At 46.9% G+C, this 12,731-nt stretch overlaps 1 protein-coding gene across 1 annotated transcript in view; it reads right to left on the reverse strand.

Moving 5' to 3' along the window:
- Positions 1-2,198: 2,198 nt before the first annotated feature.
- Positions 2,199-12,731, reverse strand: part of SLCO4A1 (solute carrier organic anion transporter family member 4A1) — a 28,210-nt gene continuing 17,677 nt past the window's right edge. The window contains exons 6-12 of the mRNA XM_075768699.1: positions 8,934-9,088; positions 8,055-8,250; positions 7,337-7,502; positions 6,534-6,703; positions 6,077-6,141; positions 5,384-5,532; positions 2,199-4,587 (exon numbers count right to left, since the gene is read on the reverse strand). Of these exons, the coding sequence (XP_075624814.1) occupies positions 4,438-4,587; positions 5,384-5,532; positions 6,077-6,141; positions 6,534-6,703; positions 7,337-7,502; positions 8,055-8,250; positions 8,934-9,088 (1,051 nt within the window). The 3' untranslated portion in view covers positions 2,199-4,437. The remainder of the gene's footprint in view (positions 4,588-5,383; positions 5,533-6,076; positions 6,142-6,533; positions 6,704-7,336; positions 7,503-8,054; positions 8,251-8,933; positions 9,089-12,731) is intronic.

A 12,731-nucleotide genomic window follows, 5' to 3' on the forward strand; every position in this document is an offset into this window, starting at 1 on the left:
TCACCCGTGAATCCCTCTCTGCATCGCCCAGATTGCTCTGCTGCTGCCACATACCCCCCTGCCAGCCTGTGCCAAGGCAGAGATGTCTTCTCCACTCCCCTATCACAGCCTTCACTCCCCTTCAGGGGCAGCTTTGGCTCTTTGCAAGTCACGTTTTCCAAAAAAGCCCAGCAGCTCCACCGCCCAAAGCTTTACCAGTGAAGGGAAAAGAGCTGCACAGCACCAGCCTCCAACCCAGGGCATGGCCCAGCACCGGGGGGCTGGCACCCCCTTAGCTAGCCCTTCACCCCCCAAACCCCCCCTCACTTTTCGCTTCCAGCTTAGTGACAACACAGCAACAACGGTGTGTGAAGGTAAAGGGGGAGCAGCACGGATTACCCTCCAAACAGAGGTAGATAACCTTTTAGGGTTAAACGCAAAGGTGAGTCTGGATGGCTGAGCCACGCACCGGACGGTGCCGTCTTGGGAAGTGGAGTTGGGGGATTCATCGTCATGTCACTCAGAGCGAGGTGAAAGGCTCGGGCTAATAGCCATTGCAACGATCACATTTGGGGGGAGAAGAAAATCAAGAAGGGAAAATATAAAGAGAGAAACTGCTTTTTGATTGACAGCTCAGAGCTCTCCATCCTTGCTTGGGAAGAGAAGGCTTCAAATAAAAATTTATCAACTTTTGTAAAAATAATACAGCTGGTCTGTTTGGACCCTCACCAGCTGCATCACTTTCTGATTACAAATATCTATTTTCCCTGGAAAGAACTGAGTTTAGATGCTAAAAGTTTACCTTGGACCTTATTTGGATCTTATAAAATATACATGCCATTTTACTGGTGCAAATCTGGAATCCAGTTCACCGATCTTACCTTTCTCCTTTCTATAAAGCAAGAAGAACCTGCTCTAACCCAGCACAAAGCCACGGTGGGACGAGGCACTGCCGGTGCCGAGGGCAGCCCCGCTCGCCGTGCTGCCGTCTCCGTTGCCATCTAGCGGCACCGGGGCCACGGTCCCCACCCGTGCCCCACGCAAAACCACGGGCTGCGGTCAGGAAAAGGGCCTGGCCCCACCTGAAAAAGGTGGGTTTCTTTCTTTTGATGCAGTCAAAATATGCCAATCAGTTGTGGTTTGTTGGTTGTGTTTTTTTTTTTTTCTTTCCTGCTTTCCTGAATTCTATTAATCTAAGGATAAAAAGTGAATCTAAGTACAAAAAGGGAATTACCAGTATTTGCTCCTGTCTATGGCAAGAAGGAAGGCTGGGCTGCGAGGGGGGGAAGCACGGGAAGCCAAGGGGGTGCAGCTGCCGGAATGGGGAGGCACGGAGGCTCTTCTGCACACCTGGGCGTAGAAGAGAGGCCATAGGAGCAGGAAAAGGGGAGGAAGCTCTGCAAAACCATCTGCGTATCACATTCAAAGCTTTTATTTGCTGTTATTTTGAAACCTCCAGGAAGGTTCCAAAGAAACTCTTCACTATAGAGAAACAGCTGACTGCCTGGGGTTTTGTCCACAATAAATAACATTCAGTTCTTCCTGCTTGGACTCTCTTGTGGGTGCTCATTTGTTTTACTGCCCTGTGGCTTTACCCTCAATACCAACCCCTGCTTGTGTTTGTATTCTTTGACAGCATGAATTACTCCTTAAGCAAACCATAAGTGACACAGGACTTTGACCTCATTTACATTGCACAGGTCTGGGAGAAACTCTGTGGTCTGTGGATGGAGGGCAGCAAATGTTTTACCTTGCCCTCTTTGTTCTTCTTTCTCAGCAACTAAAAACCTCATTTTGCCTTCAAATGTTACTTGAGAGAGAGGCAATTAGCCTCTCCTCCTGAGATGGGGGATAAGTCAGTAGGAGATGCCAACCCACAGGATCTCAGTGTCACCTGCTGTCCCACCAGCCAGACGATGCTGCCTGCAGCTCCGGTATCCATGTGGGGCTCAATTAACACTACAATTTAAGCACAAACCTAAATCCAAACTCTCCTCCTTGGGTGGATTTGCAGACCCTTGGGGACACCACAACGATCTGCAGCAAAGCCTGGACCCGCATGGGGTGGCCCTGACCCTGTTAGCAGGAGGCTCCGCAGGATGGGCTTCCCCAGCAGCACGGATCCAGCCCACCGCTGCTAGGGACAGCACCTGGGAAAGGGGGATGACTGATGAAAAACACACACACAAGTACCTGTGAAGTACTGGTTATATTTCTATGTGTTTATAGCAATATAATACTTCATACGAAGCTGGGAAACATACTTTCAAATATTTTAAGTTACCTGTATACCTACATAATCTGTTTATGGAACAGGAACATCTTGTTGCTGCTTACTTAAACCCATGACTTACCGGTCCCACAGCAACACAATAAATGCCCAGAATCCCGTGAGCTTTTATTTGCTCTAGAAACAACACACTCAGATAAAGCTCATTTCAGAAACACTAGAATTGCATTGCAATATCCATATATATAAAGGAAAACTTCTACCTTTCATAAATATATGATACATAAAATGAGTCCCCAAAATACATTCATGCATTTTCTCCATCTAAGATCCCTGCTTGTGCCCGAAGTATCTGTAAGCTGGGAAGGGCAATCAGTGGGCAAGGCCTGGAGACAGGCTCATGTTTGCAGGTAGCTCCAAACCCAGGTGGAGGTTGTGAAGAAGCCTTTGGTGTTTGGGTGGTGTCCGGGTTAACTCCTGCATCTGTGGGTCTAATCCTGCCTCCCTGGAGAAAGAGGGCTCTCCCGCACGCTGTGCCCCATCAAAGCTGCACCAGTTGCCCGTGTTGAAGCAGCCAAAAGCCACCCTCCATCTCACCCGCAGCACTTCTAGTTTTTCCAGCAGTTCCTGGAGATGCTCAAGTCTCTCCCAGTACTTGGCAGAGGCTGGGAAACAAGGGCTTTGGAAGCAGGAAGGTCACTATCTGGCTTTGGTGGAATGGGATCCGCGAATGGAAGAAGCTGCTTTCTCAACAGCTGTGGACCTGACGATCGCCCACGCTACCAGTGCCACCATCCCTGCCAGCAAAAGGAACAGCGCTACCTCTGCTCTGAGAGTTGGTCCTTGGCTAACAAAGGAAACAAATGCCCATCCCGTGTCCATTTATGAAAGCATAAATATACAAAATATACAAAAACATCTACAAAGTAATTCTAAGTAGCAGCTGGCACAAAAGAAGTGCCAGTTTTGCAGCTCAGTAAGGTAGGTCCCGTCCCCGTGAACGTGATTTATACAGTGTTGGAGTCCAGGGGCTGGCCACAGCCCTCCCCCGGAGCTGTACCTGGATCGTGTGACTGTGCAAATACAGGCAGACTAAGCACTAACCTTGCCTGACCTGGGCTGAGAGGTAAGCCAGACATATGCTCTTCCAAATTTCACTTTTCCCCCTCAAACGTCCTGGTCAATATTGGAAGTGCACATTCAAAGGTCATTTTGGGAATGCTGCCCTCTCGACTGGCAAGCAGGCCAGTTACAAGTCAGCATCCCCTTTCCACAAGGGAGTCTGGTCCTAGGGCGAGCTATCCCTTAAGCTAGCTGTCTAGAGACAAGTTAAATTCATTCTGACTTTTCTCATCCACCCAAACTCCATGTCTTTACAGAGCAACTGAAGAGAAGCATTGCATAGATCTGTATCTCATGTCTTCCCGCACCCAACAAACAGCAAGAAGTAACTTCAAGTTTTGCACAGTACATTACAAAAGGCATCACCTTTAAACAGTGTAAGGAAAAAAAAAAAAAAAATGAAGTGTCACCATGGTATAAACCCTGCAATGAAATGAGGCAGTGATCGTACAGTGCTCGGCAGCTCTCGGGGACGGCTGCCTGTAGTGTACTGATGAATTTGCTAGACAAATCTCAAACCTATCTCCCATTGCACAGTAATATGAATTTGCGTAATTAGCTAACCTGCTCCTGAACAAAAGGAGCGAAGCTGTGTGTCACAGGAAGGAGGACGACCCTGTCAGGGCTGTCTGCTCTGCATGCAGTAGTTTAAGGGCCAGCCATCCTCTCTGCAATGCAGACTGCAGGACAGCAAGGCTCTTTTCAGGCTTAGGAAGTCTCAACAGAATTTTTGCTACAGTTTGCTTTACAATTGAGATATTAGGGCCCAGATCCTCTGGTGGTTTAAACCCCACATGCTCCATTGGAGTTACCGGTGCTTATTTCCACGAGTGGAGAATGCGGTCCTTACTTGTCACAGACATAGAATAAAGCTACGGTAGCCCTTTCTTTAAATAAAATTGAGTAACTGTATATGGCATCAGCGCACAATTTTAAATGTGCTTCTGCTGTTAAGAAAATAGCAAGCACACCAGTGGTTAATTACATTGTTTATCTTGAACTAAAAAAAGTGATAATATTACTGTAATTTAAAAACCCCTAGGGACTGCATAACGCCTTCTCATCATATTTTTCAGACTGAGAAAGTCACTGTCACGCATATGGTGTTATATATCCTCTTCAGCTGGCAGCGAAGGTTTGTGTTCCTGGAGGTCACAGGTGCCATTTTCAGACGCGTCCGAGCTGCGCGGAGCCGACTCCGGTGGCGGGGGTTTGTAGAGTAAACAGGCGATTATAAAGAAGGTTGATCCAAGCACCTGCAGCCACGAAGACATCCCGTTACTCTCTGCTCCCCCCAAAACCAGTTGCCTAGCTCTCATTCAGGATGAGATTTGCTGACCAAGCTTTGGGGGGGGAGGTGATGCTGAAGACCGGCCTGGGCAGCAGACCAGCGCACAGAGCCAAAAGGGGTAAAAATCTGGATTTAACCAGCCCCATAGCAATGGGACAATGAGAATGTGGAAAGCTGTTCAGCCCCACATGGACACCTGGAGCACACCAACACCACCTGAGCCTTTTGCTGAAAGCCTTTTGAAAGCCTCTTTATCACAGCAACTGCTAAACACCACTATCTAGGGCAAGTGCTTGTTTGGGAGCAGTTAAAATAATGGTTTTCAGCTAATAAATAAGAAATGCGCAGCTAAGCTCTCTTATTTTCTAGCGGTGATCAGGGAATGGGTATTTACAGCCTGCCCACAACGCCATCCCTCACTCTAACACACTGCAGTCATATATTTTACTCCTTTTCTAGCAAGAAATCACTTTGGTAACTGTTGGGAGAAAAAGGAGATATTTCATATCATGCAACAGAAGCTGTAAGCCTAGAAAGTAATGGGAATTTAAGAGAATGATGGTGCCTGGAGCACCGTTACCTGGTGAGAAGCAAATGGAGCTTTTGCCTTCCCTGAGAACATTTCTTGTGTGAAGGTCTAATTTGGGTTGGGGGGGCAGATCAGGACAACCCAATTTTGTAAAATTCTCTCCCAGAGTAAAACACTGTGTCCGAAAAACCTGCTGGCTTTATCAGAGAGTGCAGTTAACAGGCAGCATCACCTTGTAGACCAGTCCAGCGATGAAGGTGTATCGGCTCATGGCTGAGTTCTGGTAAACGTAGCAGGAACCTTGCTCGCCACACTGGTCCTGCCAGAGCAGGCAGGATTTATCAATCATGGACCCAAAGGCGATGGGGCCAGGGATGCCACCTGCGGGAAGACAGAGCGGACCTCCAGCACAGGCAGCACCTATGCACCAGCCTTACAAGACACGACGTGCTTGCAGAAAAGAATCAGGCTCTGCTGCTACCGTGATTAAGCAAACTCATCCTGCAACATCTACAGCTGTGCCCAGGGACACAAGGTACCCAAAATACACTGAATTTCACGATCTGAGAGCCCAGCGGGTCTCCTGACCATCCTGACCTACATGTTGCACAGGAGCCAAGAGACAAACACAGGATCTTTAATACCTCTGCTCCTTTTTTCTTAAAATAAGGACACATTGCCTGGACATTTCTCTTCAACTCCACCTGCAATGTTACAGAATCCTTCACTCAGTTTGCAAACCACATGCAAAGGGAACTAGGTTTTTCTGAATGACAGCAAACAAGAAAACATCCTCCATTCAACAGGGTGTGTCCTACCCCTTTCTTCTCCAACCCAACGTGTTTTATTCTTAGGTAACAGCTTACCACATGCTCCACAAAGCCAAGGGACCACAACCCATGCCCAAATTCACTCTGTTCCGTACCTAGTGTTCGTACTACAATCCACTGGATCCCGAGTGCAAATGACCTTTGACTGTCAGGGACACACCTGGGGAACAAAAGCAGATTGTTTAAAAATGCTGCCAGGCTGCACGGCACCTCCCTGCTCCGCGATGCCACACACTCGGATGCAGCACACTTGGGATCTCCGTACCCTCTGGAGATGGACATCCATCCCAGTGCAATGTCCCCCCCACCACTGCTGCAAGCTGGAACACACACAGAGGCGTCTGATGTCAGAGGATAGGAAATTTTATAGGAAATTTTATAATTGGCAGCTCTTTCTCAGCTAGACAGGGAAGGGAATCAGTCCCGATGTCTCCAGGCTGCCAGTAACAAGGTGGTTCCCATCACACCTTCCTCTTGGCTTGAGCCAGCAGGATAAAGCAGAGAGGTGGATTTCTGCAGCAGTGGTGGGGGATGAGGCAAACCCACACTTACCGCAGAGTGGCGGTGACGGCAGGAATACTGCTCAGGAAGGTGAAGAGGATCACCACAAACATGAAGGACAGGAGCAGGGGCTTTTTCTCACAAGAGGAGGTGCATTTCCCTGCTTCTGCATCACCGGAGCTGGACAGGGTTTCCTCAATGCAGCTACACTCGTGATAAACCTGGGAAAGAGAGGTCAGTGGGTGGTTTGCCAGGGAAAGAACGGAGATAGTCACAGCTGGGCTTAAAAAAGAAAGAACTTCAGGGAGGGCAGAAACCAACGAGTTTCACTCCTGGAGTGGAGCAGAAATCAAGCTACATTCGTGATAGACCTCTGTTTCAAAGCAGGTTATTAAATAAGAGAAGTGAGCTTTGCCAGGCAGCCCTTGAATGTCGAATGTCCTCCTTACCCTTCTCTCAAGCCTGTGCCTGTCTGTGAGCAACAAGCTGGAAGGAAGAGGAGGTGCATCATGCTCACTGAAGACCCAAATTAAACATTGGGACAGGAATCAGGTGCCTACCGAGCTCCTCGCCTGCCTGGGTGATTCACCATGGATTTTGGCACAGTTTGACCCAGAGCGAGGCAAAACCAAAATTGGGCACACTGAAGGAAGCAAAACAGGGTGACCTCAGCTACCTTCTGCCTTCATCCCAGGTGGTGCCTGCGAGCATCCTCTACCTGCACTGGGCTGTCCCTGCCTTTTACACTGATCTGCAGCAAAGCTCAAACCTGTGGAGACTTTTGCAGAGCCAGCCAAAACACTCCGCAGAAGATGTGCCGCCGCCTTGTTAATACACAGTGCTTTCAGACATACCTTCTTGCCAGTCTTGGGGTTTTCAGACACATTTTTGCACCCGGCGTGGCAAGGTGAGTAATACATGATGCCATCACTCCCGCAGACAGGGCTGTAGGTCTCCTGTAGACAGCCACACTCGGTGTTGCAGGCTGCCGTCAGGTTTAGGTGGCCACCAGGCAAAGCACTAAGGGAAACACGGCAGCAGTCAGCGGGGAGACACTGAACAGCATTTTCCAAGAGGAAACAGGTAGAGCAAGAGAAGAAGGGGGAATGGCAGGAGATGCAGTGGATCCCCAAGTAGCACAAAGCCAGGCTTGGGAAGGGTTTAATCTCACCTTGAACATGTCCTTGAGCTGTCTCTTTCCCACAGCTACCAAGGGAGTTTAAGAGACCAGCTCACAGGGAGACATCTCCATTTGGAGAGTCCCACTTTTAGTCCAGGTTATCCCAGTGGATAGAGATGGGGGACCCCATGAAGGCAACTGAAGAGTGGAGTATCTCACACTCTGGCACTGCTGATCTCCCCTCCCTCACTAAGGGGAGTGCCTCTTCCATAAACTCCAACCAGATACAAAAGTTAGGAGATCAATATTCTGGGTCTCACCCTCAGTACCTGCCCGTAAGGCTGCCTGGACATCATCTTCCATCAGCAACACTCACACACGACTACCACCAGTTATCCTTCTATTCTGACCAGGGCCATGCAGCACAAGACTGATGGGATGATTGTTATTACCTTCCCTTGTACATCTGGGTTACTCCTGCCATCGGCATGTTAGGGCAGTGAATAAAAAAAATGAATATAGCCAGCAGACTACACAATGTGCAAAATAAACACAATTTGATGATTCCTGAACAGCGGAGTTTAAATTTATTCACAAGGAATCCTCCCAGGAATGTGCCTCCTCCTCCGGCTGGCACAACCAGATAACCTGGAAAAAAAAAAAACCCACCATAAGCAAATTTAGAAATGTTAGCAAGGAGTTTTCATGTCTGAATACATTAACTGCAGTGTGTCTGCATGAGAATAACCCCTTGGTTGCTGCATGACTTCTGGGTGGGAGTTCAGTGGACTTTGCTATGGTATGTGGTCCTTTGTAATAGCTCAGGTAATGTGGCATGAGCCTGGTAAGGCAGCTTTTCCTACCTGGAGGTCGTAAAACAGACTCTTTGAGGAGAACATCATGAGTATTGATGCTTGTTGGACACCACTTCCTCAGCCTACGCTAGGGCAGCTAAGTGAGGATCTTCCCAGTTTTGGGATGCTGACAAAATATATTCCCCAGTTCAGACATCCCTCGTTAGAGGAAAACACTTAGTTAACGTTTGCTGGTAATGCACTAGAAGGAACAGACTACAGTTATTTTGCCTTCCTCTAGAGGGTAACAGATGGCTACAGAGGCAACACATTTCCTCCTGATGTCAGTAGATACAGCTCTGAAAAACGCACTTGGTACAGATGTGCTGATGGGAAACGATCCCATCTAATAGCTGAAGACAATAACCGCTCTGTAAATGAACTGCAAAGAGTGTTTGTCTCCATTCTAAAGGGGCTACAGTGCTCTTCTATTTGTAGGCAAAATGGGAAAACATTGCAAAAACCTGGTTTTCTTACCAAAAAAGGTAGCAGCTTCAGAGGCACTTAAACTAAACTGAGACTCCAAGAACTTGGGTCCAAAGGTGGACATCCCCGCAATGAGGGTGGCTTCGGTTGCTCCCGCTAAGCAGAGGAAGATGAAGGTGGGGTTCTTCAGAAGCAGCAGTACTGATCTGGGAAGGACAAATATACCGCAATAGAGTCACTGTGACATTCTGATTTCAAGTCTGTCCCCTATCTTCAAGTCAGAAGAACCACAGGTAAGACAACGTAGCATCCCACCAGGTTGCATTCCTTTGAAAGAAAACAATCCAAAAGGGAGTTACTTGTGGTTTGAAAGATCAGGGAACTTCTCCATTTACATTTATTGAGTCCCACCAGTCAAGCAAGGATGCTGAGGATACCCTCACCTCTCTATCTACCTGCACAGAGTAGGTCATGGTGCTTTGTGGAGATAGTCTCCATTGCAGGTGGGGATCAAAAAGTTTGCCCTCAAACTCTGCCTTCCTGTATAACGTCTCTCATGTGCCAAGCTGCTCTGGCTCTTAGTTCCTACTGGGCGTTGTCCTGGCTATCTTCAGGCGCCTAACAGACATGCTTACTCTGGTCGTCTTTTATAGCCTCATCGGCTACAGCCAACCACCAAGGGAACCTGAGGAACGTCAACCAAACACCTAAAACAAGAGGGAATAATCTGGGACTCTTCTCTGTGGATCTCATGAGGGCACCAGATGGGTCTATTTATCCCATATGCATGTTCAAAATGGGAACTGGATACCAAGAGTGTCTGTGTGATATAATTCAGACTCAGGGTGCCTGTATGGACTATTTCAGTGGTAATTTTCCAACATTTAGGATCAGGCTGAGTATTTTCCATTCCCTAAATGCTGCAATACTGAAAAGACACTACTCTCTATCTCAATCATTTCAAGGTTTTATTAGTCCCTGATGGCAGTTATCTTGGGAATCCCGACTCAACTAAGAGCAAGGAACAAAGTTGTGTTAGATACTCACGTACGCACATGCTACTCATGTGCACCCATGTCCTCACGAGAATAACAGTCTCTGATAACCATGCATGTTTTGCAGCTCAGGGGAAATACCAAGCAAGCCTTTCTATATGGAGGAAACACCTCCAAGATACCTTATATCCCACTGGAAAACAGAAAGCAGTCTTTCTCCCACAATCTAAGCACAGTTTTACTTTAAGCTTAATGTATAATTTGAGCAAATACATTTTCTTTTCGACCCACCGGGATTTAGTAGAGAACCATAGATATGCCTGAAAAATTGCCATGTATCATTTATATGCAGAAAGATGATCCAGCAACAATTCCATCTCCAAGACACAGAAAGGCCCTCAGGCACACAGGATGGTCTCAATTATCTCTCACTATCTCGGATATTGGACCAAGAGGGTTGACACTGCTTTGCAGGGAGCATTTTGTAACAAGCTTGAAATTCTGCCACATGACTTTCCCCAAGCCTAGCCTGGATCTGTACCACAGCTCACCTCCTTCCTGAGACTGGCACAACCCCATCATCCCACAGCGACGGCAGTGACAGGGATGCCATGGGATGTTCACTGCATTGAAAGGCACAGTCACTTACCACCTACTGCCTTGGAGGAAATGTGAAATGAGAGAAAATCTGCGGTAGTACAACCGAGTGAGAGACGTGCTGAGGCTCAGAGTCAGATTTATGCAACTTTACCCACATAAAGTGGAGAATTTCATTATACCAAAAGAACAAAGAAGCTGAAAGACAGAAATACCACACATTCTTACACCTTGATTACAGGGGGTTTTATACTAACCATTGTCTACCTGTTGGGATTAGTTTAATTTACTAAACTATTTTTCAGGAATAATCTTTTCAACCGTGCTTTATTTGGAAGCACAAAGCCTAATCTCTTAGTGAGAAAACACTTCTTGTGGACCTCATGGCTGATGTAGAAATTGCACAATGCCTTCACTTTTTTACAGTTCAAGAGAAAAGAAAGGAACTGGTCCCTGGCACCAGTGTGACTTTGTGCCTCTTGGCCAAAGGTTGCAGGTTACACTTGCAGGTTGGAAAATGCAGAGGAACTGCTTTCAGCACCAAGAGTAAGGATTTACTCATGTAATGTAATCTATTGGTAGACATAAGATGTATTTGTGAGGAGCTACGACATATAAAACCTTACCAAAGTCACCACAGACCTTTTCGTTGCTATCAGTAGGATTTTAACCACACCCAGAAATGACCTAAATCTTGAATAGTCTTGACTGGCCTCAGGTCTTGCAGCCAAACAGATTTCACAAAGCTCAGCAGTGCCAAAAGAAGAAACCCACTATCTAAAAAAGCCTGATCCTGCAAGTCTTTACTGATATGGGCACATATAGTTACTCTTTCAGCATGTAACGGCCCTTCTGAGTAAGTTGGGACCACCTGTACAATCAGAGCCTGCTCCTCTGAGGAACACTTGCGTGCCCAGGACACCCCAGACTGTAACAGGGTACGGCCACAAGCTAATGAGTCAATAACTATAGGTGGCTATCTATGCAATCTTAGAGCATGCGAACAGGGACTTTTCCAGCACAAAACGACACCTACTGTCACCACCACCAAAGGAACGGAGGGCAGCACATACGTCCCACAGGAATGTAAACCATCCTCCCTTTGCAACACACAGAAGTTCTAGCAAAGCCACGAGACAAACTGAAGCCCCACCATGCCAACTAATTCAAGAGGGATGAGTGAAATATTGACCGTAGCTTCTCGTTTTGAAGATCAGCACTTGACAGATCCTCACAAATTCTGGTCCAAGGCTAGCTAGGACAAAGACTCCTCTCCTGGCACAGCTCTACGTGTCCTCTGTTTGAATCCCTCTGCACTGACAGCAGGGGTTATTTTATGAGAGCAATCATATGGAACCAGAGAAAGGAAAATACTATTTTAGCAGGCCTTTTCAACGCAGGAATTAAGACAGAAGTCTCTTCAGGGCAGAGGATTATACTGTATGCTCTTAGGCAGCTCTGTGAATACAGCAATTCATTAAGCTCGCTTAGAAAGGATCTGATGGGATGGAATAATATTTTATTTCATCAGTATTTCTGCTTATCTTTGTGAGACTCTTACTGTCCGTGCTGTGAGAAAACGTGTAGCATCCAATCCCTTACTAAAGTACTAAAGCAAAAGCAACAGTGTCCTTTGGCCTCACTCTCCAGCCTGGTCCACGTGTCCCCAAGAGCTGCACAGATGTGCTCTCCTCTTTAATGCAAGTTTCCAGAATAGCAACCCTTTAAGGCACTTCCCTTTTATTAATCAAAACCAGGGAGCACAAACGTCTGTTGGGTTTTTGCTTTCAAACAAAAACCACACTAAGGTCTGGACTGATCTGAATTATTTGATATGAGTTGCCCACCTTTGGTATTTGTTCTTCAGGAACAAGGGGTGAAAGAAGATGCTCCCCAAGGGGGACTGCCCCTGTACCTGCTGTCAGACAGCCTTCACCGAGAAACAGTGGGAGCTTTGTTCCAGATAAGCAAGAAAAGCATCAACCGCTGAATTTCATCCCTCTCTGCTACCCTATTTGTGTTGGTTTTAGTCATAACCTTATCATTATTTAAATGCAGGTTTTGAATTTAATTTCCGTGTGGAGAATAAACCGTGACCTCGGAAAATGGCACCCAGTCAAGAATGCCATTTAATAACAGTATTGAAATCTGTTCAATGTAATATTCTTCATAAAACTGCCTTAACCCCTGGTAAACTTCCTGCAAAGTCTCCCAAGAATTTTAGACCAACATGAGTAGTTGTGTTGACACAACGCAG

Source organism: Balearica regulorum, chromosome 16 (genome assembly GCF_011004875.1).
Source record: "Balearica regulorum gibbericeps isolate bBalReg1 chromosome 16, bBalReg1.pri, whole genome shotgun sequence".
Taxonomy (NCBI): domain Eukaryota; kingdom Metazoa; phylum Chordata; class Aves; order Gruiformes; family Gruidae; genus Balearica; species Balearica regulorum.